The 27,778-nt window shown below is 41.0% G+C and overlaps 1 protein-coding gene across 1 annotated transcript; it reads right to left on the minus strand.

Moving 5' to 3' along the window:
• On the minus strand, nt 1-27,126 carry KCNK17 (potassium two pore domain channel subfamily K member 17). Its single transcript, XM_048935731.1, has 5 exons — nt 26,917-27,126; nt 16,126-16,240; nt 5,707-5,873; nt 4,993-5,161; nt 1-1,906 (listed from the first exon to the last, which is right to left on the minus strand). Exons 1-5 carry the CDS (start codon nt 27,124-27,126, stop codon nt 1,611-1,613), a joined length of 957 nt encoding a protein of 318 aa, XP_048791688.1. The 3' UTR covers nt 1-1,610.
• Between the last annotated feature and the right edge of the window lie 652 nt (nt 27,127-27,778).

A 27,778-nucleotide genomic window follows, 5' to 3' on the forward strand; every position in this document is an offset into this window, starting at 1 on the left:
AAAAAAAAAAATCAGTTTTATTTATTTTGCATCATTTTCCCAAATACAACTTGAAATTTCCACTAACTATCTTTCTTACCTCTTGCTGTCTATTGAAAAAGTACACGAGAGAACGTTTACCACTACACAGTTAGCAAAAAGCTGATGACAAAAAGGCTGACAGTCTTAATTTGATCTTCCAGATTACTTTCTTGCGTTTTCTTTTACAATGAATTCCACAACGTACTGAAGCTCAGACTGGTGTACTTGGGAAACTATTTTTTTCCATGATATGTTTTCCATAACTTGTCTTCCCAAAGACTGAAATTTTCACTCACTGCATTGCTGGAAGCCCAGGTATGTATATTCCTAATTCATGGGCATCATGCTCCAACAGCTTATGCTTTCTGCCCACTTTCTTCTCTCTGTGTGAGGATCTAGGACCAATGCAGAAGCTTAGGCTCACACAAACGCTTCCTTCTGGTTTAGTCCTATGGTCAAGCATTCGAAGTTAGTCATGCTACTTGCTCTTGGATGCAAATACCATAACAGGAATAAGAAAACAAGACAGATATTGGTATATGAATCGCAGCAGGAGTTAGACTCTGTCGGGCCTCTTAAAATGGCATAATTTTTCAACATTTCTGAGAACTTAAGGAAATATTTAAAACTTTTAAGTTCATGATTGACAGAAGTTCCAAATGATCAGGTTTTGCATTACAGTTGTGCTTATAAAAACAAACCTAAACAAGCAAATACAGTATTCATTTATGCCATGTGAAGCTCCTGATAAGAGCATCTTTGCTGATCATGTTGAAGGCACTTAAGTTTGTTTTTTGATTAAAGCAGCTCTTGACTCTTTTTCCTTTTCCAACAAACATGAAAAAGAAGAAAATGCATCTAAATGAACTGTTGCATTTAGATGATATCTAATCTACATAATACTTATCGAAGGATGATTCTGCATAAGCTTTGGAATAGAAAAAAAAATAACTGCCTACTATCTTCTCTAATATTAGTGGACCTCTGATGTAGAAATTTCCCTAACAAAACTAAACATTCGATTTCTATTAGGCACCTCTACAATCTCTGCCTCATTGCTATTCATGTACAAATGATCAGATAGCAAAAATATATTACCACCTTTGGCAAGAACAAACACATAGCGATGGAGATCATCTGTAGTCACTGCCAGCTTGTTTAAAAGAATATTTTTCCACTGAGCCTTTTGGCAACATACAATTTGCTTTGTGTATTAAGTTATGCTTCCTTTTCTAGTTGTGGTATTTGCAAAATACCATATATACATTTGGAGGCTACATTAACTTGGTTTGCAAAGAAAAAGACAGTGGGCAGTGCTGGGTGCAGATACCAAAGTTTACCTCATATTGAGATGGGAATGTAGGTATTATCTCTGAAAAAAAATCTACTTTTGGTAGGTCAAGAGTCTTCTTGGTAATACTACAAATGAGATATTTTGCTGCTATTTTCAATTCAGAATAGAAGCATTTCACACTCAACAAGCAGGTTTACATCCCAGCGTGAACATCAGCGCAGCTCCATTCCCACATTTCTAAGCAGTGATCTCTGGTGTATTGGAATGTGAGAGACACCAAAGGTATGTTTCTCCTCTAAAGTGCTTCCGTAGAATCTGTGTGGGTGTGACATCCACCTGGTCCTCCTGCTTTTGTGTCTTTGTCATTGCAGGTCTCCACATTGTGTAGTCCTGTCATATTCTTTTTGCTGTCATCCATTACATCTTCTGGCAACTCTATGCTCTTCCTGTTGCACTGACAGAAGTCACTGGAGCTCTCCAGTAAGTTGATGCAACATTTGATAATCAGTGCAAGCCAGGCCATCCCAAAGAGGATCCAAAGGGAGATTACATTCTTGTACCAGCTTGGATAGGTGCGGTCTGGGTTCATCCCTACAAAAGAATCATCACAAACATTTTGACATTGGGTGAAGACTGCCTCAAAGAAGGCATTTCATGTAAAGCAGAGGGAAAGGAGATAAATATGGTGTAATATTAGCAATTCCTACCTATGTAGGACTAAGAAATAGTAAGATAAATAATGAAAAAATAACCCCCAAATCAGAGCTGTTTGTAAGTTAAACTGTCCACATTTGTGCAGTTTCTTTTTTTTCACACATCACTCACTCAGCTTTACAATATTGTATTAGTATCTAACAGGGATTTCCTGCAAGCAGAGCCTGGCCTAAGGTGAGGGAAGGGAAACAAAGCAGCCCAAAAACTTCTAACTACAGCCAAACCTTAGAATCACAGAATGTCTTAGATTGGAAAGGACATTACAGATCATCCAGTTTCAACTCCCTGCCATGGGCAGGGCTGCCACCCATCAGATCAGGCTGCCCAGGACCCCATCCAACCTGGCTTTGAATAACTCCAGAGATGGGACATCAACAACCCCTCCAGGCAGTCTAAACCTTATCACCTCCTGAGTAAAGAATTTCTTCTTAACATCTTACCTAAATCTCCCCTCTTTTAGTTTAAAGCCTCTCCCCTTTGTCCTGTCACTATCAGACTGTAAAAAAATTGGGTCCACCTCCTGCTTGTAAGCTTTCTTTAAAGACAGCTTTATATTATGTTATCTGTTCATGTTGTCTGATTGCTCAGTTAAAAAGTCAGTGATCCTTCTGGAGCAGAGTCACATTTTGGTTTGCATTCCCACAGTGTTTAGTACTAAGACACTTCTATGTGCTAGAATAGCGTCTATAGCAATACTAAAAATAATAGTAAAAAATAAAGTAATGAGCTTAGTCTTACGAAGTGACTGGGCTGTATTTGTAGAGCAGGCTGGGACGATTAAAAACCTCAAGAGAGTTACAAGATACAAACCAGTTGCAGCATTCTCTGCTTGTACTCTTCTCCACTGCTTGTCAGATTTCATTATTTATTTTCTTTACTGAAAAAAGTTTGTAACTCTGTAAGTGAATACCTGCAGCATGACAGATATTATAGGGCACGTGATTTTCTGGGGACAGGGTGTGAGGAGGTGACATATGACACAGTGCCTCCGTAAGCCTGGAGCTCACATCCTGTAACTGAGTCCCAGTGAAACTTATACATAGGGCTAGGTTGATAAAGGATGTCCACAGAGGCAGGTTTTGGGTGTTTATCATCTGTGACCAGTTGCATGTACTACTTCTATGCTGTCATTGCCTGCCATGACTGGTGAGTCCCAAACTGCTGTCCTTGAACTGTTAGGGTCTATAAGACTATGCAAGTAGCAACTGGTTAGAGGAACTACATTGCACCCACTGATTCTGCATTTTAATTTTAATTTTATTTTATTTTCAATATAATGGAATTGCAAGGCATTTTGAGATTACTACTAGTAGCTGAAAAATGCTTGGGCTTTACCAACCACGTATGTCCTAACTGCTCTTTGTGCTGGCTTACTATTACAAGGTGAACATGTGTCATAGAGAGTATTATACTCACCTGCAAACAAGCACCTTCCACAAATGCCAGGTTCAAAAGGTATAAAAATTATTACCTTCTAAATAATAAATGAAAATAAGAGAAAATGACTATTTGAGTCTTCCTAGAAGATAATCTGATATATGAGGTCTTGGGGAGGAGAAGTTGAGAAGCAGTTTAGGACCTACAAAGTAAAATGCTTCTGATATAAGGGCTTACTGAATGTAAATTAATAGATTTCAGAGTGAGTAGAAGCTACATCAATATTACTAAATAGTGTGCTCTATAGCCAGTTTTATAACTCCAAATTGAAGTGCTGTTGTCTGGCTTATATTTCACCAAAGACAGGGCAGCTGTGTCAAAAGGGGACAATGGGCATTAACTGCCAAGATGTGATACTCCCCAAATTGTACCTGATCCAGACAGTGCCAGGGATCACACTAATTGGGGAGACAGTGTGGAAGTCACAAAATAAAGCGTGAACGCATGCCCTGGCTTTACTTAGTTTTATACTGAGTCATAAATCACAAATACAAGATTGTGAGGCCAAAGTTGTCTGGTCTTTACATACCACAGGTCACTGACATGTATTCACTTATTCCTATATGAACCAATGTATTTATGGTAGTACAAAGGTACGCATAGGTAAAGCACATCTGGAAGTGAGAGAGTGTACTAAAGAGGAGCCTCAAAATCAACCAGAAACAGAGTGAAATTTGCTGTAGCAGAGTTCAGAAACATCTATAGAATGTTGTGGCTAGCTTTTGTTAAGCTCCATTTGGATACCCTTGCCCAAGCTAACATGATTAAAGCTAGTTTAAATGTGTCTATACAAGCTCTAGTCAGGACTTTGATGCATTACAGACCAGCTAACCACCTTTAAGCTGTTCAAGCATCAAGCAAGCACTACAAAGAAATGAAAATAAAGAATCATTATTAAGATGTTTTAGTCTGTCTTTCAGGCATTCGAGGGCGCATGTGTTTCTAGAATCAATTTATAGTTCATGTCTTTATCAAAAAGGTGTGTCCTGTGTTTCAGCAAATTCATTAGGCATAGGTCCAAACCCATTTCCTCTGACAAAATGTTTTGGCAACCAAAACTAGATGGTGCATGGTGCCTGGTAGTCTATGCCTAAGTGACAAAAGTTGCTTCTAGAAAGTTTTATCTGGGGTTTCAACTGAGAAATACTCACTGTCTGTTAATGGTAATGCAGAGTAGCATCTTTAAAACTAAACATTGCTAGTGCAGTGGCATGCACAAAGTGATCAGTGACTGCTGTGATTAAAAACAGCACTCCAGTCTAGTGTCGCACTCACTCAACAGATAGATCACCTGAATGCTGAAAGGTTACTCATTGACACGGAAATGATTGCTTTGTTCTTCCACACATGGCATTCCTATCACAGAAATAGTGCCTTCTCCAATCTGTACAACACCTACTACAACAGATTTGTCATCATACCTGTGGATTGCTGGTGGTGTAAGACTGCCAAGGTGAGAACTTGATATGCTGCACTTTTGGCTTTGATGCTGAGTAGGTAAAAGCAATTACATTAGAACTACTCACCAATCACGTAGTCTCCAAATCCTATAGTACTGAGAGTAACGAAGGAATAGTAGAAACTCTCTTCATAAGTCCATCCTTCTTTGTCAGAGAACAGCAAGGGAGGTAGCAGGAGGAACAATAACAAGCCCGTTACTAGTGCACAGGTCTTCATCAGCAGGGCAGCTTTTATCTAGTAAAATGAAACAACATCAACACAAAGAATTGCAGGGGAGATGTCATGGAAAGTAAAGCTCATTTTCTAGTTGAAGGTGATATCAAGCTCCACAAGAACACAAATACTCACAGCATTACACTAAAATAAACAGTGTGGCTCTCTCAGTCAACACAAATTGGCCATCCTTTTATTGAGTCCAAAAATCATACCATTTTAGAGCTGATTTCACAAATGCTCCCATATAACTTAAATAAGTAATTCCAACCATGACTGATAAGCAAACTAGCTATCCTAGGATTGTTAATAGCTCTAAGGCTCTGGCAATTCTCTTGCTGGAAGGGAAGCCATTAATCACAGAAGTTCCATCAGCTAATAAATTACCTTATCTGACACCTCATAGGACTGTCATAACCGAATTTATTCATTTCCCGTTATTCCTGAGCATTATTGCATTTTTGGCCAAGAAGGTACATCCTTGTCAGTCAGAGGATCAAAAATACCAACAGTGTTCTTTCTCTCCCCAACCTTAAGAGTGCAATATGCCTAGCCCCATTGCTTACCTTCCAGTGAAACATCTCCTCTAGGTGATGGGCACTACGCTGAACCCCTAACAACATCAGCTGTCCAATTTCATTCATGAGGACAAGGTTCAAGGGGATCCCAAAGAGTGCAAATAAGATGCAGAAAATTCGACCAGCTGCAGTGCTGGGGCTTAGGTTCCCATAGCCTAGATAGGGAGGAATGAGGAGTTAAATCTGAAACATTCTCCTTGCTTGCTCCCCTCCTCTAGAAAATGAACCTCAACTTCTACTAAAGTTAGAGAAGGTTACTGTTCCAAAAAGATTTTTTTTTTTTTGTTTTTATAAATAACTGTAAACTACATCTATTGTTTGTCACATCCTATTGTAGGTTGGAAAATAACATTTCTTCCCCTGCCAACTTTACTTAGTTCCTTTCCCATTTACCAGTGAATTTCCTCTTCCCTACCAACTGCTCTGGCTAGGATTTGACGTAAATGCAAAACATCCGTTTAGTTCAATTTTTGTAATCATTGTTGGCATCAAGTTTGCTGGTAAGTGATCCTGCATCGTTGTCAGAAGGTCTCTGAATCAAAACAATAGTGTTTTTAGTAATATTACCTTTGTCCCACTGGACTAGTGAACATACTGCTGCCTCCTTGCCTATACTTCTCTTCTGTGCCACAAACATCAAGTGCTCCTTATTGTCAAGTTGTTTGCCACGATTCAACAAATTTTAAAAAATTATATTTAGCCCAAGTAAAATTCTTCAGTTTCAAACAAAGAAGAAAGAAGTACATTTGAAAGTTTGCCACAGCCCCCCCCCCTTCCCCCCCCTTTTTTTTTTAAAAGTGTCAATTGGTCTAAAAAACATGCTGCCCACCAAGCAGAGCCTTGTTTGTATCATGGTTCAGATCATCGTATTTTCATCAGCACTGCTGCAACATTAAATTTTTCTCCATACTTGATTTTTAAAATATCCCATAAACTTGCAAACCTACACTTAACGTAACTTCAAGTGGTTTATGTGACAAGAAAATCAAATCTAACTTCAGTTTCTTTCAGAGAGTGTTTCTAATACACAGAAAGGACTAGCATGTGATGCAAACTTTGACACTGATTTAGCTACTTAGAGACCTATAACCTTCACTGGATTACAAAATCCCTGTTGCTCATTAGTAATTTGTGCATCTCTATACACAAGGCCAAACTTCTATGTTTGCCATGAATACATCCTCCCAGCCACACACAGCTTTTTAGCCCGGTACAAACCTGGAGGTGCTCCCCGCAGTAACACACTGCTACTGTGCTTGTAAGTGGTGCAACCCTGGGATAAAAGAAGAGAGAAGTCCAGTGGCTGGGCTCCCCACAGGAAAGAAGCAGGTCCTACAAACATCCACTGTTGGAAGCATGGGCTTCCCATTCTTTCACAAATCTCCACCCCGTGCTGACTGTAGTAAATCACCAACCAGCTACATATAATGACACACTATCAAGAACAGATGACATTATGCACCAAGCTCTGTGCTAACAAAACCCTCCCACTAGAGATGACTCCACAAACAGTTAATTATGCACATACACTAAATAAACAAAACCAAACCAGAAAAGAGGTCTGGCAGTAAACTGTCTTACAGTAAATATTTTCACCTCCTTCCTACTTCCACAAACTATTTTTTTTTTTTTTCTCCTCCAATCTGGATGGCTTCAGCTCTAATATTTATAGGCTTGAATGATTTATGGGACTTGGGTTTAAACATACATCTTAACACATAATGCATTTCCAAAGCAATGGCTCCAACAGTCTATGCTTGGGAAGGTACAGAGCCCCTGGAAAGAATGGGATGCTGTTACATAAATAACGGTTGTTTTGAAATACAGTCTAACAAAGGGGCTAAATTAAGACCGTAGAGCAGCCTTAACTCCAATACAGTGTTCTTCACTTATGAGCAACTCTATAAGCTTATGGACTTTTTCCCTCCGCTATATGTAATTACTGAGTCACGTCTGCTGGCTTTCATCATTTCTAGACTGCCAGGTGTCATAAACAAGAGACATGCAGGCAAATAAATCTGTTACATGTTACCACGCAAGTGAATTTGAGCAATGTGTGTGATTTGTGTCACTTTGACTGTGCCACATCTCAGTGGATTGGTTCCAATTTTTCCTCTTTCATGCTATTTAAGGTGATTTTCAGATGCACCCAGAGCCAGGGTACAGAGCTGGGATACATTTACTGTAAGGCTGAATACAAGCCACATACACTATGTGTGTGTGGACATTCCACAGGTTTAGATTCTTTTTCTGTTTTCCCTTCCATATCAACTTAAGAAAAGCTATATAAAGGCTAGGAAAGTTTTATTTGTTTGTTTGTTTTTAACCATAGCTTTCCAGGCTTTCTAATCTCTGTAGAAGGGGAGAAAAAACATCAGGAAAAAAGAATGATGCCTGTCATGTCACTCAGTGAAGCACAGCCACCTTCAGGATTTTAGAGATCCCCCACCGTGTTGCTGAATGGACAGCATCTCAAGTTAGGCTGTACATTCAATTTAATTTAGAACAGCACATTCAATGACATACGAAAGTCCAATGTGTACTGAGAAGTCTAGCACAACACCAGACCTGCTTTGCATATGATTTACCTGGCACCCTTGGGCTCAGTGGCTCAAGACAATTTCTAAAAGATTTGGTAACTGTTGTAAATATATATAAAAAAAATGCCACATTCCATGAGCTTTTCATACAGGATATACGGTTTGATTGAACAGTGCATGAAATTTTAGACTCTGCAAAATATATCTGGCAAATGATCAAACCTTGCCTTTGGCCTAGAAAAATAGGTATTCATGTCATCGTATATACTGTATATTCTTACAACTCAAGTCATCTGATGATTCTGTATGAATCTCTGTTCTTAGACACCTCACAAAGAAATGGGTAAATGAGAATTACTGTAAATTGAATGAAGGTAATTATAATACTGTAGGGCATACATCAGAAGATCTGCATCAACTTCAGAGATGAAAACAAACAACAATATCAACAGTGTCACATTCCTCACAAACTAAGATCTCACCTGGTACGTGCCTGCCCCAAGGGATATACTGAGATGCTCAAAAACTACAAAGGTCAAAGTGCTTGTACTTTGACCTTTTTCATCAAAGCAGCTGAATTATCCTGCATAGGTGTGCTCATTTTGAAATAAAGTCCAACTTACAGTCCTTAGAAGATGCAAAATGAGTGATTTTATTTCTAAATGATCCACATTCACATATGTGCTTCTATTACACAGCTTCAGTAAACCCAGCTTAGTTTCCCTCTACATTTCTGTATGTAGAATCATAGAATGACTTGGGTTGGAAGAGACCTCAAGGATCATCAAGTTCCAACCTCCCTGTTACAGGCAGGACCACAAACCTCCAGATCTGGTACTAGACCAGGTTGCCCAGGAGTCCATTCAACCTGGCCTTGAATACCTGTAGGGATAGGGCATCTTCCATCTTTCTGGGCAACCTGTTCCAGCATCTCATCACTCTCTCAGTAAAAAACTTCTCCCTGGTGATCTAAACTTAATCTCCCTTCCTTTAGTTTAAAACCTCTCCCCCTTACCCTATCACTATCTGTGTAAAAAGTTTATTTCCCTCATGTTTATGAACTCCTTTTAGATATTGGAAGGTCACAATGAGGTATTCCCACAGCTTTCTTTTTTCCAGGCTGAATATGCCCAGCTCCTTCAGCCTATCTTCATAGGAGAGATACTGCAGCCCCAGTCTGGACCCTCTCCAAAAGCTCCACAACCTTACTGTGTTGGGAGCCCCAGACTTGGACACAGTATTCCAACTGCGTCCCCAGGAGGGCAGAATAGAGGGAGATAATCACCTCCCTTGCCATGCTGGCCATCTCTCTCCTGATGGAACTCAGGATACCATTGGCCTTCCACACACACACTGCTGGCAACCCAAACCCCTACTTTCAAGGAGTTCTTCTCCCTGTTTGTACACATATCTGGGATTAGCTTGACCCAAGTGCAAAACCTTTTGGTGCTCAAAAGGCCTCACCTTTTGAGTTTATTAAGGCCCCTCCAGACAGCATACCTTTATTCTGCTATATCAACTGCACTGCTCAGCTTGCTGTTATCAAACAAACGTGACAAGGGTGCACTCAATCCCATCATCTATGTCTTTGACAAAGATGCTACAGAGTACCAGATTCAACATGGACTCCGTTACCATCCTTCACCTGGACATAGAGCCATTGACCACAAAGCTCTGGCTGTGACCTTCCCATCAATTCCTTATCTGCCAAATAGCCCACCCTTCAAAACCATCTCTCTGATTTAGAGATAAGAATGTGGTGGGAGCCCATGTAAAAGGCTCTGCAGAAGTCCAGGTAGATGACATCAGCTGGCTTTCTGTAATCCACCAATGCAGTCACACCCTCATAGAAGGCCACCAGATTGGTCAGGTACAAACTTTCCTTAGTGAAGCTGTGCTGGCTGTCATGGATCACCCACTCATCCCTTATATGCCTTAACACGTCTTCCAGAAGGATCTGTTCCACGATCTTCCCAGACACAAAAGTAAGGCTCACTGGCCTGCAGTACCCTGGATCCTTCTCCCTCCCTTACCTGTAAACGGGAGTGATATTTCTCTTTTTCCAGTCCATAAGGACTTTGCCTGACAGACACAACTTTTCAAATATGACAGACAGCAGTTCAGCTACTACATCAGCCTTAGGACCCTGGGATGCATGCCATCCAGCCCTGTGGACTTGTACACATTCATCTCATAAGGGATTCAGAGGCTCCGAAGACTTGTTAAGAGGAGGGTAGTGAGGTGTGATTAATAGAGAATTAGTAAAAATCTCTCATCACTCCCATAACAGCTTTCCAACAACAGTGCCCCAGTTTGGCCAATGCAACTGCTACTTCCTGCTACTGACAATGGGTGGCTTGTTTGGACCCGGTTCTCACTGCTCAGCCATAAAATAGTATCTTAAGAAAAAAGCACTCAGAATGGGGGGAGGGAAGGGAGGGAGTAAAAGCATCCTCTGTGAGTTGAAAGACATCTGCAAACTCACCAAATTGCAGTTGAGGGAAAATACAGAAATACATTTTCATAAAAACTGCCAGCAGAAGGGTCACTTCTCCAACCACTAACTTTATCAGAAGTTTGAGCATTCAAATATTTTTTGGGAGATTCTGGAGCATCCCAGGGTTAAAGGATGTTCTTGTGGAAACAGGGAAGGGCTCTCTGTCTCGCCTGTTGGTGGTATTTTGCCTTGGATACTCAAGCATTCAGAAAAGCCTGGGAGCTAGGTACCTTGCCTTACAACAAACGTATGATCCACAAGCCTGCTGGGCCAGCGAGGGACACCACTGCTACAATTACACTACTTCACATTACACATTCAATTGCCCAGAGAAAGATGTTTCAGTTGGCAGTTAGGAAGATCTCCAGATACAAGAAGAAACTTCACACTGCTCTGCTACACTCAGTGAGTGCTCAAATCAATGAGCTCTCAGCAAGAAGTACTCTGCCAGCTCCTCCTCTAACACCTCTCTGAAGATATAAACATTTCCGCGTGCCCCTTAGAAGTGACTTGAATGCTTTCATTCAGGCTAAATGAAAGTTTTATTCATGACAAATTCATGTGTTGCATTGAGGGGAAAAAAAGATTTAAATTCAGTATAGGTAGACAAAATGGCAGTGGTGGCCTAGAATCTATGGAACTGCATCTAATATGGAGGACCTCATTTAGATTCCAGTATTTAGTAGGTATCGAGGAGATGCCCCTCACTATTCAGTTTTGTCTCCATGGAGTTACAGGCAACAGAAACATTTGGTTGCACACTACTTGAGTCTGTGACTTAAAACCCTCTCTGGAAGATCAGGATGAGTACTGGAGCCTTCTTTTACACTAGTGCAGTATACTAGTGCATACTGGAGGCTGTGTAATGTACTCAGTTTCAACAGAACACGATGGCATGTGGCTGGGAAGCAGACTGAATATGCTCCTCTGAATTTAGGCAACAGCTCAGAGAACATTGGAAGGAACACCATCTCCATAATCCCTTGGTGATGTCCCACAGACTGTTGTGTCCTACTTGGACAAACCTGTACAGCAGCTCTACTGGATGTCACAGGGCAGGGAAAAAAAATCAATGCATTGAAGGTGCAGTGTTCTTGAGCAGAGAACGTCCCTGAAGAAACCAGAGGATCAAAATGTGAAAGTGACCCTAGCCTATTATTCCAATTTTAAATACTTTGAGACATTGAGATGTTTTAACTGGATTTCCCAGAGGATCACAATGGACAGAAACCAGTGCACCAGAGCTCCATCACGTACTGGTCAGCACTACAGTGGATTAAAGTTTTAGAGACAAAGTCTTGTTGGTCTAAAACCCTACACTGCCAGGAGCGCCAGGACTTTCCAGCCCTGATCTGGCTGTTTTTCCTCCATAGGAATAATTGGCACCGAAGTACTAATTATCCTCAAAAGTATATGAAACACCACCTGACACTCATCAACTTCTACTTGCATCTTTGAAGGGCTGCTGCTAAGAGCTAACACTTTTTTTTTTTTTTTTTTTTGTACTGAGAGGCAGAGTCCTTGCTTTTACTGCTTTATTTCATGCTTAAATTCATACAAATGAATACTTGCTTTGCTATCAGGAAATAGGGACACAGCACTAGGTAACAGCATCCACACACCTAAGATACTTGGATTCTTGGGCTGTGAGAGAAAAATATTCTTCCTTCTTTTAAGCAAGCACAAACAACCTCAATCTTAAGTCCTTTCCCTTCCATCTATCAACAACAACAAAAAACCTCACCACCCTGTGGTGTTTAACTTTAATCTTGTGCCTCACTCTGAACTTGCTTTGACCTCTGTGCACTGGTAGTCCAAGATAACTAGGAAGAGAGCAAACAGAAGATAAGGATGTTTGAGGGATAAAACCAACAGAAAATTAGCTTCTTCCTTAATCACTTTCACTGTTACTCTCAAGATTATTCTTCAGGATAAAGAGAAAAATCTCCTATTGAAAATGAGATAACAAACGGTACTTGGGATAATATAACATGTAAATACAGTAATGAAGGAGGCAATGAAGAATATCAAAACAGTGAGGAGAAGGAACTGACAGAAGGCCAGGACTGTCAATCTCATGTGATGAAAAACTACAATCATAGAATGGCTTAAGTTACAGGAGCCCTTAAATATAATCTATTTCCAACTCCCTATCATGGGCAGAATTGCCAGCTAATTGCACTTCCATTCAATTTATGAGATTGACCAATAATTACCTGGACTTAGAGCCCTCCTTTAAACAACAACTTTTGGTACACACATCCCTTCCTTGAATCTTCAGAATTAGAGTACCAAGCATGTCCATCCTGCAAGTTACAATCTTGCATTTTCTAAGCAAAATTTATAGCCAGCTTTTAATCACTACTGGAAATAGATGAGACTGATATAAGTGGAACTAAGGGACAGCATAGAAGAGACTGCATCATGAGTGATAAGGGTATCAAGAGTGTCAGTAAGGAAAGCAGCTGATACCCCCCAGCCATGGGAATGAATGGGAATGAAGGTAACATCCCTTCCTGTAGCTGAGAGAGAAGTTCTGGTGAGGACTTCATAGGAACACACCAAGCCTTCTGAAGGAGGCAGAGCTTGAAACAGAACCAGGAGCTGATAGAACGGAAAGAGCATCTCAAAGCAAAGGGAATAAGGTAAAAGATAATGGCTTTGGCAGCGCTGTTTGAGAAGATTAAGGAAAAAAAGCAAAAAAACCACAAACCAAAAAACCGCTGATGTGAAAGCCTCAAAGACATTACACTACATAAGAGGCCAGCAAGGAAGAACAGCATCAGTTACAGAGAGAGTATGAAAAAATCAGCTGCCCAAAAATGAAACCAGAACAAAACACCAATCAACCAAAACTTGCAGCAGCTTGAACACATGGAGTAGAACCTTCCAGATTTTTCACCACAATCTTTACTCTGCCTCCTTAAGGTTTTTGAAATCTCTTTTCTCCATTGCCATTTTAGCTTTATTCTTTCTGAAGCCATTTGCCAGAAAGTGTTTGTCAGACAGTTGTTGGAACTACTACCCATTGATTCTGCTTTCAGTGGTTCTGTACCTGCAGCTTGGGAGAAGTTCGTCCTTGCCACACAGTCTGAAAGCCTCACCACAGCCTTCTCAAAAACAAACAAATAAATAAATAAAACCAACTCCATTTTGTTATTTCCACCATAGCTGTGTCTTCCATATAGATCTTCCTACTGAGCATCACTTCTTTGAACTTCACTGAGTTCTTTGGGAAGGACAGTCACTTACCAAGACCAGGCAGTGATGTTCAGGTCAGTGAGGCTGCACTAGTGACTGCCTCAAAAACTTGCACAAGCAAAGAAGATAGCTAACTTAGATTCAAGGCGAAGCTCTGAGAAGCTGTGCTTTTCACTTTTACAACATACCATCACCTACAGTGTTAATGTACTGTTTAGGCTGTTGTCAATTAACAGCCTAAACAAGAAAACCCAAGGCCTAACAGTTCAAAGTTGTCTTTGCAGAGGTGACTTGAGCAATCACAAAGTTGTTAGCAAGTCTCCTAAAAACAGTTTTACATCAGTAAAATGTAAGCAGGTGTTTAGTCTAGATCTCTGCCAGCATCACAAAAAAACCTTACATCTGAACATGACAAGTTTGATTCTCCTGAACTGTTAACTTAAATTGGACGCAGTAAAACAGAGTAATTCTGACAGTTTAGAACCGAATCGGGATTAAGGATGGAGCAAAGCAGCTCTGAACAGATGTCACTCTGTACCAGAGGCCAGAACGAAGCTCCCGGGCTTCACATTGGAAAGCCACAGCCCGTGCAGCACCACTGCCATCATCTGGTGCAGCCCGTGCCTCGTGGTAAGGCATCACACAGAACAAAACACGTGCAAAAGAACAGATCGCAGAATGACAGGAATGACAGGACTGTAGGGGTTGGAAGGCACCTCCGGAGATCATCGAGTTCCATCATCCTGCCAAGGCAGGTTCCCTACAGCAGGTCACACAGGAAAACATCTAGGTGGGGCCTGGACAGGAATTAGTTCAGGAATTTTAAGTGGGAAAAAAAAAAGCAAAAACAATCCACGACCATCTCTGTCTCAGCTCTTGCTTTGAGGCTTAATGTTCTGAAATCCATGCATCTTCAAGAACTGTCAGAGAAAATTCAAAATAAAACTCCACCTGGTTGCACAAAGAAAATTCCAAATCTAAAACACATTTGAAAAAGAAGAGAGCTGACAGGTGTGTTGTAACTTAAGAGATTCATGAGGTTTTGTTTGTTTTTTAACATATGTTGAACGACTTTCTCCCCACACCACATTCTCTTCCCCCACATTTTTTTATAATGGTGAGTTACATAGTGAGAAAAGATGTCTGGGAAAGTTATTAATGGTTTGGGGGACTGGGGATATGCACTGACAATAATTAATAGTATCTGCATTAAGTTACATTGTCCATAAATCCATTTTATTGTTTGCATTCTCTTCCATCCCATTTCCATCATTCTTTCATGGCTTTGCATTATTCAATTGCTGGAACTTAACTGAACTGTTTCATTCATTCAGCATAGGAAGTTCCACACAAATGTGCGCAAGAACTTCTTTAGGTGAGGTGATGGAGCACTGGAACAGGCTGCCCAGGGAGGTTGTGGAGTCTTCTCTGGAGATATTCCAGACCCACCTACTTGTGCAACATGGTGTAGGGAACTTGCTTTGGCAGGGGGGTTGGACTCAATCTCTGGAGGTCCCTTCTAATCCCTACGATTCTGTGATTTATCCAACTGTGGGTCTTTCACCCAAACACGCAGGCTCTCATCCAATGCAAGTAAAATAAAAGCTTTTCAAAATACTTCTCTCTCTCTTTGTGACAGAGAAAGCTCACTTCAATGCACAATTCACCTCGTACCTCTCAGACAGAGCTAGGTCAGAGAAAGCAATGAAAAAGTACAAGGAAAGAGGTTGTTGGGTCTTCTTGAAGATCTTCAGAAGCTGCCAGGCATGCCCTTGGGCAGTCTGCTCTATGCATCCCTGCTTGAGCAGGGGCTGAGCTGGGTGACCTGCAGAGGTCCCTGCCATTCTGGGGTATAGGGAGTATTGCATCACCTTGAAGCAATACTACTTCACAACCAAAAAAACCTGAGGAACTTAACAGAGGTACATACTGAGCTAATTATCCTTGCATCTAGATGGAGATTATTATTACACTGGCACTGAGAAAAAAAAACATTTCTTGTTTCTTGGGATAGCTTCTTATGTGCTCACCCACTGAGAAACCGTATGGTGCTATGACATAGACCAGTAACGTGAAGTCCCCCAGAGCTGAACAGTGTCTAATAGAACATGTCCTCATTCTTGCTTCACTCCCACCCATAAGGCCATTCAATCGGCAGGAAACTCTTACCAATGGTTGTTACTGCAGAGATGGAGAAGAAGAAAGACCCACTGAAGTCCCACCTGTCAAGGCTAGTGGTGTTTCTTTGAATGGCTACGCCACTCTTGTAGGCTTCGATGATACTCTGCAAAGAGATAATAACATGAGATCCCACAGACTCCCTTACAGCAACTTCATGTGACTGGCATTTCTAGCACTGGCTGGGAAAGTCACAAACTACAGTTACTTTGGACCATAACATTTCCCTTTTAATAGAAGATATCCTGTGCCCCGGAGACCAAAGAGTTGAGAGATCAGGAAAGCCAAAAAACAGTGTACTGATTGTAAGAAAAAAAAAAAAACAACCATCTACAGAACAGCAGGAAGTTGCATGTGGTAGATCATATAAGTAAGTGTAAGAGAGACTGGAGGGCAAGGGATGCCTACAGAAAGCCCCAGTCAGAGCGTTATTGATTGCCCTACAGCATATTAATAGGAAAACAAGTTGTTTCCAGATCGGATGTTCTGAAGGCAGAATCCTCAGAGCAGTAAATAAACATGCAACATAAGTGATACATATTAGAACCTTTGCATACACTGCAGAGGAATACATGTGTTGTAATGTGTGACATGGAAACAATACAAAAATCACCAGCCAAATAGTTTTGGACAACTTGTCCTTACCCCATGGCTGTAAGTATGAATAAGTTAGATTTAGACTGGAACAGTACGATGCCCAATTTTATTCAGTCCACCTGTGAAAGACTCAGATTCCACTATGGTGAAATGTATAGAATTAAGGTAAAAGCAGGCTATCAGACATTTTAGCAGTGCCCACATCTAATTATGTTTTCTTATGCCAATAAAGTCAAAGATATTCAACTGCATTGTGAAGAAAACTATATTAGTCACAGCACGTACACTAAGCATTTCACACCCACTGGCCAAGAAAATCCTTGAGAGCCAATTATCCTTGAATGCAAATTGTAGTCAGGAGTAGATAAAATTCATCACTTCTGAGGAAGACATGCAGATTTTGAATAACACCATCCCTATACCATGTATAAAACTGCAGATAAAGCATCTATCAGTGATAATATCATTGATTGTCATAATAACAGAATCATTCTCAGGTTAGATTTGCATCAGTAATTGGCTTTATAAAGTTGTAGTTTATATATCCATCAAGAAAACCAGTGCTTCTAGTCTGCAAAGCACAGAAGCTTTGTTCTTTCTTCTTTGTTCTTCTTTGTTCTTTATTGGTGAAAGTATGCTATAAGTGATTTCTGAAATTATACATGGCTATGAATTACAAGCAGTTTACAGAGACCCAGTCAGCATCTTTACATGGACCATTATCTCTTTCTCTGCAGTTACCAGTTCTCACACAAAAGCAAGAAACAGCTCTAAGATCATGGGTGATTACAACTGTTCAGCTTCTTGTTCTCAAATCATAGAGAACTAAAGTGATGCAATGATGTGAAATCAAGCATTTAATGCCTTGGTTCCTGTGGCTTACCACTTCCTGTGATGTGACGTCCTACAAGAACATCTACTGCTGATTTCTGCCTTCCGTGTCAAGAAACTTCCGCTTGTTTGCGCAAATTTGGTCACAGTTTCTTACTAACCTCTCTAGTTCTTAAGCTTATGGCTTTAAAAACTTGATACTGTGTAATGGTGTCAATTGCTGAGTTCATATCAATAGGACATCAAGCAGCAGAATGGAAAATTCACTGTATGCAAAGGGTTTTTTAAAGTTTATCTGAGAGCAGGACTGTTGACATTTCCAGCAGCTATATGCTGGAATATGTGTCTTCAAGACAAAACGTAGGACTGCTGAGATCACAAGCTACACAAGGAAAAACAGGCCTCATCTTCAAATTTACACCCTAGTTTCATGAGTAGAGGGTGTCTCACGGGTAGAGGGTGCATGTGGGGAGAAAGCAACAGATTTGTCACCTATTGAAGATTCCAATGTCTCCCTTGACATTTCAAGAATTATTTTATACTCTTGGGGACCACATTTCCTGATTGCAGTGTTTTGAAACATCTTCAGGTCATTGTGTTAACTTCCCCTGACGTGATGCTGCTACCAGGAAACATGGCACTTAAGAGGCTGCAGGTAGGCTCAAGTGCTTGCACTGAATGGCCCACATTCAGCTCAGAAGGAAGGTAACACAACTCATTCACTGACAAAGAGCAGACACTGAGCTTTCTGTATGCCTGGTGCTTCTGGGAATGAGACACCTCACATATTTACAGGAGGTCTTCAAGAGTGCCTTCAGCTGTAAGCGTCTGGCTACATCTTTTGTCTTTCCCTGTTAGATCGTGCTATCAAACACCCAGATAACATGATAAGCTGTGAGGATCACTGTGCTTGTACAATCTGATATCAGGATGTCTGAATACTCACACAAACCAGACTCACCTGAATAAACTGTCTCTCCTGTCAGAAACCTGAAGTTCATCACTTATAGAAAGAGCTACTGATGCAATCCTTTAAGTGGAGGGATTCTTAGAGGGTGGAAATAAGGATACTTATAATACCCGGAATCAACATCAGAAGCACAGCAACAATGACCAAAAAATTAAAGATTAATTTTTCCGAGCACAGTGAAAGTGATGGAGCTTGACTTCCTACAGGTGTGCCAATAAAGGCATATTCATGAAAGGAATCCATAAATAGCTGTTAATATGCAGAAATTACTTCTGGCACACTAAGTTATCAGACTACAAAATCCTAGAAGATGAGAGAGTACTTAGGGAAATGTATCATAACTTAATAAACTTCTCTAGACATCTACTTTTGGTTAGTGCTCTTTTCATAAGAAAAATTAGAAGTGGTTCATCATTTTGATAGAACACATTGGAGATACCCAGCTAAGAAACAGTTAGGGCAACTGAATCCTCTCTGGTTTTCCTAGTGAAAAACTACCGACTCCACTCTGACGCTATATTTTTTAAGCAAACAAAAATACAGAAGTACAGGTTGGTGGGTTCAAAACTTATGAAAGAACTGAAACATATACATAAGGTCGCATCTGCTTTGTTCCTTTGGCATGGCTTTGAGAACTATAGACATTTTTTACTTTTCTTTATATTTACATTAATTTGGGGGGAGCGTGGGGGGTGGAATCCTAAGGGTTTTCTGTTTTCTCTTAATTAGGTTCTTCTGAGACCTGATGGATTCCAAGGTAAAGTCCCAAATCCAGTTTTTCAAAAGTGGATATCTGTCTGATCTAACACATCAGTTAATATCACCAACTGCTCAACCACAATATCGAACTTGTGAAATCTGGGCTTGCTATTTTGGGAACTTGAAATGTCACATGTCTAATTCAGAAGTACAAGAAGGAAGTAGCAGGTGGTTAAAATAGGAAAAAAACACCCTTAGGACTCAGTTCTGCTTTGGTTTCCACTAGCAGAAAAGCTAAATAACATAGGAATTTTACTTCTCTGTACTTATTTTCTCCTCTAAAATAATCATAATAATTTATGGGTCACAGAGACTACTGCAAATATTCTTCTAACCATGCACATAACATTTTGAGCCTTCTATAGAAGTTTCTGTGGAGCTAATTGCTATAGGATCTTTAAATTAGGATCTTCTTGATTAGCAGGGCTTCGTGAGTCAATGAAAATTCATCTGGAAGCTGACACATTTTTTCCATCAGTGAGGCTGCTCTGTTTCTTGACAGTGCCATGCAAAACCTAACTCCATCATCAAATATTATGATAGTTGATGGTTAGAAAAAAAAAAAAAAAAACAAACATGACGTCCATTCACAGTAGTCCATTTAAATGCAGATGCCTGCCTGACTAACTCTGTGATAAAACACGGTTCAGAACACTTACATGCAGTCTCCCACATGGTTTCGCTCAGCTCTGAAGTTTTTACTTACAAACACAACAAACTAATGCTTGCAAGCACATGCTTTTTGTTAGATTGATCACTATATCCTGGTGCAAATCTAAGCCTATTTTTGTGTGTCCTGCCAGAAATCCCCTCCTTTAATTCTCACTAGGAACTCCACGAGGAAGCTATGGATTTCTACCACAACGCAAACTTATGTTAGGATGACAATAACTTTCCTTATTGCAGTTAAACAAATACAAATTAAAATAAAATAAAACCACTGCCACAGCCTGACTGCCTTTAAGCCCTATTCAGCTCCAGGGCTGTACTTCCACAAATGATTAACAATGAATGTGTCTCACTCCACCTGTGAAACCATTCCATACAGCTTTGTCTTAACAAACCCAACACAGCTACAGTCATAGCAAAAATTAAACCATCTGTCTCATTTACACTTCTAAAAAACCTTTCCTGCTCTTAAAGAAAAAAAAAAAAAAAAAAAAAAAAAAGGAAGAGAGGAATGAGACAGCCTATTTAAGTATCTCCAGCAGATTAATGCACACAGTCTAGAGTTCACTTTTCTTTTGATATGTCTGTGTTACATCTTTTTCCTCCCTTGAGAAATGGAGGTTTATTCTTTTTCAATTTACTGTGGACTCACTCTTACTTTCAGCTGCACCCTAAGCCATTGTTGCCCACCACCCCATTGCTCACAGTGTATGCTGTGTTATCAGCTCTGGACAACTTCCAGCTTTCTTAGCTAGTTTAATTCTCCTTTCTAAAATCTCATATCACAGGTTGGCTCCTCTACCAGCAGCAGCAACTTATGGCTGCAGCTTGGCTTCTCATTACCAAGTGCTGCCAAAGGGAGAAACATTGTTTACTCTACCCTTCTTAACACCAACCATAAACTTCACCCTTCAGCCCTACGCTAAGTCACAACTACAGGTGAACTTGGTAAAGCTTTCAGAAAAGGCGTGTAAAACCAGCAACAAGGAACGAACACGTGTATATGTGAACGGGGACACCGTCTTCCTTGCAATTTTTACTTTCTCTGGAAGACTATATTTCTCATCTCTACACAGAAAAACAAACAAACAAACAAAAACAATAAACAAGCATAAAGTTTAGAGCAAGAAAATAAAGTTTCTATAAATTATTAATTAGATTATTATGAACTTAACCTCCATTATAATAACAAGATATAAAGTAACACAGTGGAACATGGTGGTAGGACCTCGTCCCCTTGTCCTACCAAGGGGAAGTGATTTCAAACTTAAAGAAGGTAAATTTCAGTTGGATATAAGGAAAAAGTCTTTTACAGTGAGGGTGGTAAGGCACTGGCACAGGTTGCCCTGAGAAATAGTGGATGCCCCATCCCTGGAGACACTCAAGGTCAGGCTGAACAGGACTCTGAGCACTTGATGGAGCTGTAGGTGCCCCTGTTACTGCAGGGGAGTTGGACCAGATAGCCTTTAAACAGCCTTTAAATAGTGCCTTCAACACTAAGGATTCTATGATTCTAACATAATGCCACAGAAGATTAAGACCATTCCAAGCATATCTACAAGAACTTCTGGTTTCTCCTGAATCATGCTCTGTCTCTTATTTCAGGATAACAGAGAGACAAATCACTTTTTACTGAAGAAGAGTACTGCAAAAGCAGTCAGGAGAATGACCTTTTCATGAACTACAGTTCCAGTCACTGCAGTTGCCCTTGTGATTCTGAACTATGGCATTTCAGCCAGAGTTCATAGCAAATGAGTACAGTGTAAGAAACTTCATCCCCAAGCCTAGCTGAAGCTTATACATTCATACAAACCAGCTTCTTCAGGGAGCATATGGCCTCTCGAAAATTGTAATTAAAAAGCATTGTTTCAATTACAAGTGTAATTGAAACAATGCAAACAGTTCCTCACCTTCACAGTCTATCAATGAGGTAAACAAGGTATTTCCAAGGCACCAAACTACTATTCAGAGCAATGATGAAATATCATCACACAATCTTTGTGCTCTGGAAATTCTATGCAATGTTTCTATATAAACACCCATTCACATTTCATAGAATTCTAGCTGCAATCAGAAGAAAACAATGTTAATCTTGATCTCAGATTGTGAGAACAAGGGTCAGTTAACTTCAAAATAATTTCATAAAAGATTATGGATTACACCACTCCCAGGCATGAACTCTGATTCCCTGTCCTCTCCCAGAGTAGAAGCTTACTTGAACACAAACTGAAAGAAGAGCAGGCACAAGATTCATTATGGATGCTGGATTTCTCAGTTTTCTTAACTTCATGTCTTTCAGATAACCTGATCAAATAATTACTCCCCCCCAAACAAACAACACATGAAGAACAAAAATCCCAAAGAAATAGATGCAGTTTTGCTCATGTAATTGTTGTTAGTTCTGCTGAATTAAATGAGCTCTATCAGCAGAAGCACTTTTACTGCTGCAGCGGGGTCTGCACATTCTCTTAGTAATTGTTGATCAGAAAGAATCGTGGGTATGTTAATTTCTCTCAAATATGGATCTGGGGAAAAGTGTGCTGGCTATAATTTAACCCAAGTATAATAGATATTGATAACACATTAGAAAAAGCAGTTACAGCTGATCAACTCTATTTCACCTGTGACACGCTGATGGATATTCTGACTGAAGTGGGTCCTATACAGATATATCACTGCTCCACAACACAGCCAGTGCTGTTGCATTAAGTCTCTTAGCAACAACAGGGATCTCTGATGCTCACCCCTTAACAGTCAACTTCCGCCGTATCACTTGTGTGCAAGATGACTTTATTAAACTACGTTTGCAGGGCTGTATTTCCTGACAGCTGGAAAAATCTCTGTCAGTTTAATGTCAGTGCAAGCCAAAGTATAGATGAGGATCTCTCAGTCACACAGGAACTACTTATCTTGTCATCATTAACCTGGTGGCTCCAGCTGTTGACTCTGGAGATAACAGTATCTATACCCACCTATAGGCTTTTAGTTCATGACCTGCCCCTTAGTATTAGGTCTTTTACACTACGCCTTAAATCTTGCTAGATGAAAAAGTATTTATTTTCATTAAGCTCAGCTTTGATTTTCTTTTTCCCAGTTTATTTAAACGACATGGTTTAAGTAACTTTTTGCATCTAAAGTGTTAGAAAGCATATAGAACAATATAATATATACTGGAAAGAGCTGTGTTGAGTGATTAGTTAGAGAAAGAAAGAAAAGATGCACAAAAAGGACATTATAATAACAGCCCAACACAGAAAATGCAGCATTGCAAGTCTGGCCATATGGACAATCTTCTAACTAAAGAAATGCTGAAAAGCAGAGCAACTCTAATTAAATCTGTATCTGCAGCCAATGACAAAAACACCAAGTTTGGAGGACAGCTCAGCTGCACCAGAGCTACTTATTCTTCACCAAAGCAGTAAAACAGGGACTTATATTCTAGAAGGGGTGGAAGAGTCACTATGGAATCATAGAATGGCCTGGGGTGAAAAGGAGCTCAAAGATCATCTAGTTTGAACCCCCCTGCTATATGCACAGACACCAACCACCAGACCAGGCTGCCTAGAGCCACATCCAGCCTGGCCTTGAATGTCTCCAGGGATGGGGCATCCACAGCCTCCTTGGGCAACCTGTTCTAATGTGTCACCACCCTCTGTGTGAAAAACTTCCTCCTAATATCTAACCTAAACTCCCCTGTCTCAGTTTAAGACCATTCCCCCTTGTCCTATCACTATCCACTCTCATAAACAGCCATTCCCCCTCCTGTTTATACACTTCCTTCAAGTATTGGAAGGCCACAATGAGGTCTCCCCAGAGCCTTCTCTTTTCCAAGTGAAATGAGCCCAGTTTCCTCAACCTTTCTTCACAGGAGAGAAGATGTTCAAGAAACGTAAATTCAAGACATTCAAGAAATGTGAATGTGGCACTGGGAGACACGGTTAGTGGGCATGGTGGTGATGGGTGTGCAGTTGGACTGGACAATCTTAGAGGTTTTTCCAGTCTTAATGATTCTATGAGTCTGAGTGCATCAAGCTGAATGTCTAGGACCAATCCCACACACCTCAGCTATAAGTGATGTGACCATAAAAAAAGTGCCTTCTTTGTGTGCAGCTTTACTCGCTGGAAAGGTTATTACATGTGGAACTAGCATCACTTTTACCTGGACCAAGACTCTTAGGTACTTCCGTCCTTCCCAATCGAGTCCAGTTACTCTCAGTACAGCGAAGAACAGTAATCACCTGAAATCTGCCACATGGCATCTGTTTCAGCTTTCTGCAAAATTCAGAGCTTCCTTTGATGTGACCTCACACTTTAAAACAAAGATTATTGTATTTATAACAAACCAGATACCACCCACTCTATACGTTGCCTAGTGGCTTCTCAGGAGCTGTTTGATCCTGATCCTGTTCTTTCTGAACAACTGACTTCATTACAGACTTCATTTAAGTGTCACAAAAATGGCTAAGGGACAGACAGGTCAACAAAGCCCAACACACCTTCCCTGAGTAGATGTTAAGTTACTGGATGCACAACAGTTGTCCCTTATTCTGTTCCAGCCATAAATAATGAAAGTCAAGAAAAATGCAAATCAATCTTCCCTACGCACAGGTAGTAACACACAAGCATGCATTTTTGTGTGGTTATATATGAAACGTATATATGCGCTACCCTCTGTTACATAGAAAAATTGCAGAACTACAGAATCCAGCAGGGATAGAGCCAGCCAGAAAAACAGCTGTGGGAAGCAGGGCCCCACAGCTACAGAAGTCACACACTGAGCTAACACATTTTTCCTCTGTTTGTTGTTGGTCTGCTATCACCAACTCTTTCTGGTTTTTGTTTTCCTAATTAGGCAACTGTTTCTGACCCAGAAAGATGTGAGCCATGGAAGTCACAGGACAAGAACTCACTGTCTAGCTCTCCTTATGTGGTTTGGTTGCCTTCACCTTTCCTCCTGCCCATCCTCACAGCACACTCTTCTGTCAGCTCCTCAAAACAGGAGCTCTCTGTTTAGGCAAGGGCTGGAAGAGTGGATTGCCAATTGTGGATGGTAACTAGGAACTAAGTGATAAACAGGTTGTAAAATGGTATTTGCACATTGCTTTGGCAAACTGGGATTTTATTCTATATTGGCTCCTATGCACTTTAAAGTAAACCTAGATTTCAGAATTGTCCAGGAGGCTAAAAGAAAATTGCTTTGACGTTACAGACAGTTCATCGTTATTAAATTTTACTCAGTACTTTATGCTTCCACACTCTTTGTATGCTTCTCTATTGGCAAATAATCATCAGTGTACCTAAAATACATGTTTGTTATCTGAAAAGGGCTAGTAATGATGTTGCCTGTATTAAACTCTGCACTAAGCGATTTACTGCACACAAAAAGTCTCATTTTTTGAGCACATTAAAAGTAAATAAACAGTGCCATACAGGAAATGAAAAAAGAGTGCAGGAAAATAGGCAATCCTGTGGATTATCTGTTTAAGATTAATCTCTCACTGTGAAAGTTATTAAAAATAACACATGAAGCTATTCAAACAGGGTATGGTTTCTTAAAATATAAAGGCATGCACAGATGCTAAAATAAAACCAAACTTCCTTTTATCTTCCTCATCCAGATTGCTTAGGTCATAATTAAATACTGACTTGACATGTTAAAGCAATGGGTCATCTAAAGGGATTTGCTGGTTCTCCTTCTTGGTACTGTCTGGTAGTCACATGAGAATTAGTAGGAGTCATCCTGCAGGGAAACATCCACGAGAACCCCATTAAAAGGATCTTGCTGCCTATTCAGTTGTAGTTGCCTTCTCCCTACTGCCATCACCATGTTGCTGTCATTCACCAAGGGAAGCCCCCAGAGGTCCCAGAGCAGGCCCATACTCATTGCTCCGTGTGCTAGCACTGAACTAAAGTCAACTTCCAGCCACCTCTATGGAACACCAGGCTGGTCTGCTCTGATGTATTTATCACTTCCTTCTGACAGGTATTTCAAAAGACTATTTACCTCCCACACTTGGGGGTGTACACAACACAATACAAACAATAGGAGTAGATACCATGGTAGCTTTCAAGGGACCAACCTTATAGGACCAACTGACTGCTTGAGAGAATTTGCCATTCAGAAAGTCAAGGGAGGAGATATAGGTATCAGCACAGTTTCGTCTGCTGGGGCATTAGTGAAATTCCCAACAAAGTTATCTATTGGATGGCTTTCTCTTATTTTTCATTTCTCTCTGCTGGGAGGAAAGGGGGGAAAAGTGTAAATAGTTATATTTTAGGATTTAGGTCCTTTGAGCTCTGATGACCAGCCACAATGATTCCAGCCACCAACAAGCACTGCTTACACCCTCCTCTTGATCTTTTTTTTCCACTAGCTCCTATCTGAGGTAGAGAGAGACCAAAATTAGCAGTACACGACCAACCACCAGCACATCCAAAATTGGAATAGTTTGTGTAAATGTTCAGCACCCTTCAACCTTATATTTAGGAGGTGGCAAAAAACATCTATTCCCTTTGGTACATTTCTGCATCATAAAATATAGCTACTTCAGTAAGATTGCAGCTTGGTCCACTTTTATGTGCTGTAGCCTCCCTGCACATGTTCTCAGAAGTTTTCCTAATGCAACTCAGGTGGCTCCTTATCAGGATTTTTCCATTTCCTCTTAATTAAGGAACACAAGACCAGAAGAAAAAAAAAAATCAAAAATTAATTAAAACAACAAATTAAATGTACCGCACCAAAGCCATTGGAATTCCTCCCTTATAAGATGCCAGAGCCTACACCTATTTCATACTTGACTAATTCAACAGCGAACCAGACCTCCCTGCCATTCATCCCACGTACCCGCCGCAGGACCCGCCACCTACAACCAGCGAACGCCGCAACTCCTGCTAGGACAGCGGCGACGGGGGAGAAGCCCTTATACGAGCTGATGCTCGGGCAGCCCGGAGCTCACCTGGATGAGCCTCTGCAGGGCGGGCCCCTGCAGGCAGGTGTGGTTGGCGAGCAGCTCCCAGCGCTGCTGGAGGAGCCGCCGTGCCGCCCGCACCTCGGCCGGCCTTTCCAGCGCCTGCAGCACGCCAGCCCCCAGCCCCACGTAACCTAGGTAAGCCAGCAGCAGCACCGGCACCCCCCAGCGCCTCCGCCGCCCCGCCACCCCCCCCATGACTACCGCCGCCGCCGTTGCCAGCGGGGCAGAAGAAGCCGGAGCGGAAGGAGGCAGAGCCCGCCGGCCCCTCCCCGGCCCCCGCCCTCCCCCGGCGCCGCACGGAGCCGGGAGAGATGCGGCTGCTCAGGTTCTGCCGCCGGTAGCTGCGCCGCTCCAGTACTGCTGGCTGTGGGTCTGTTGTCATATTTCGGCACAGCTTCTGAGTCAGTTTTAAAGGCAGTAAATGGATTTTTCCGATAACGACTCTTTCGTATATGCTGTTGGAAACGCACCGGTGTATAGATCGGATGTAAAAGTGAACAGGAGAGGAAGGAACTCGTGCGGTAGTCCTTTCATTGCTTTCCTTTGAGCACCTTCATGCAGGTACTCCCCCGTTTGAGCCCTTACTTTCTTGCACAGGACAACATCAAAAGAGCCACTCAGTTCTTGCACGGATAGTGACAACCAACCAAGTTGTCATGGGTGTACAGAAAGTTTGCGGTTTGCATATTTTATTGCAGAAAATGAAATAAAGGGGAACAAAACCTCTAAACTTCTGAGCAGGAAAGTTCTCACACTGCTCTGTGATTTTATTGCCACGGTAGTGTTTCATAAAAACATAGAATCATTATGGTTGGAAAAGACCTTCTAAGATCATTTCGTCCGGCCT

Source organism: Lagopus muta, chromosome 2 (genome assembly GCF_023343835.1).
Source record: "Lagopus muta isolate bLagMut1 chromosome 2, bLagMut1 primary, whole genome shotgun sequence".
Classification (NCBI taxonomy): Eukaryota; Metazoa; Chordata; class Aves; order Galliformes; family Phasianidae; genus Lagopus; species Lagopus muta.

Bases quoted from the DNA above. Each gene is read 5' to 3' on its own strand.
- KCNK17 (XM_048935731.1), bottom strand. From the start codon at position 27,126: ATGGGGGGGGTGGCGGGGCGGCGGAGGCGCTGGGGGGTGCCGGTGCTG. The intron at 16,241-26,916 runs GTGAGCTCCGGG...ATCTCTTTGCAG, and splicing joins CCCTGCAGAGGCTCATCCAG to AGTATCATCGAAGCCTACAA. The intron at 1,907-4,992 runs GTGAGTAGTTCT...ATTCTTTTGTAG, and splicing joins ATTTGGAGACTACGTGATTG to GGATGAACCCAGACCGCACC.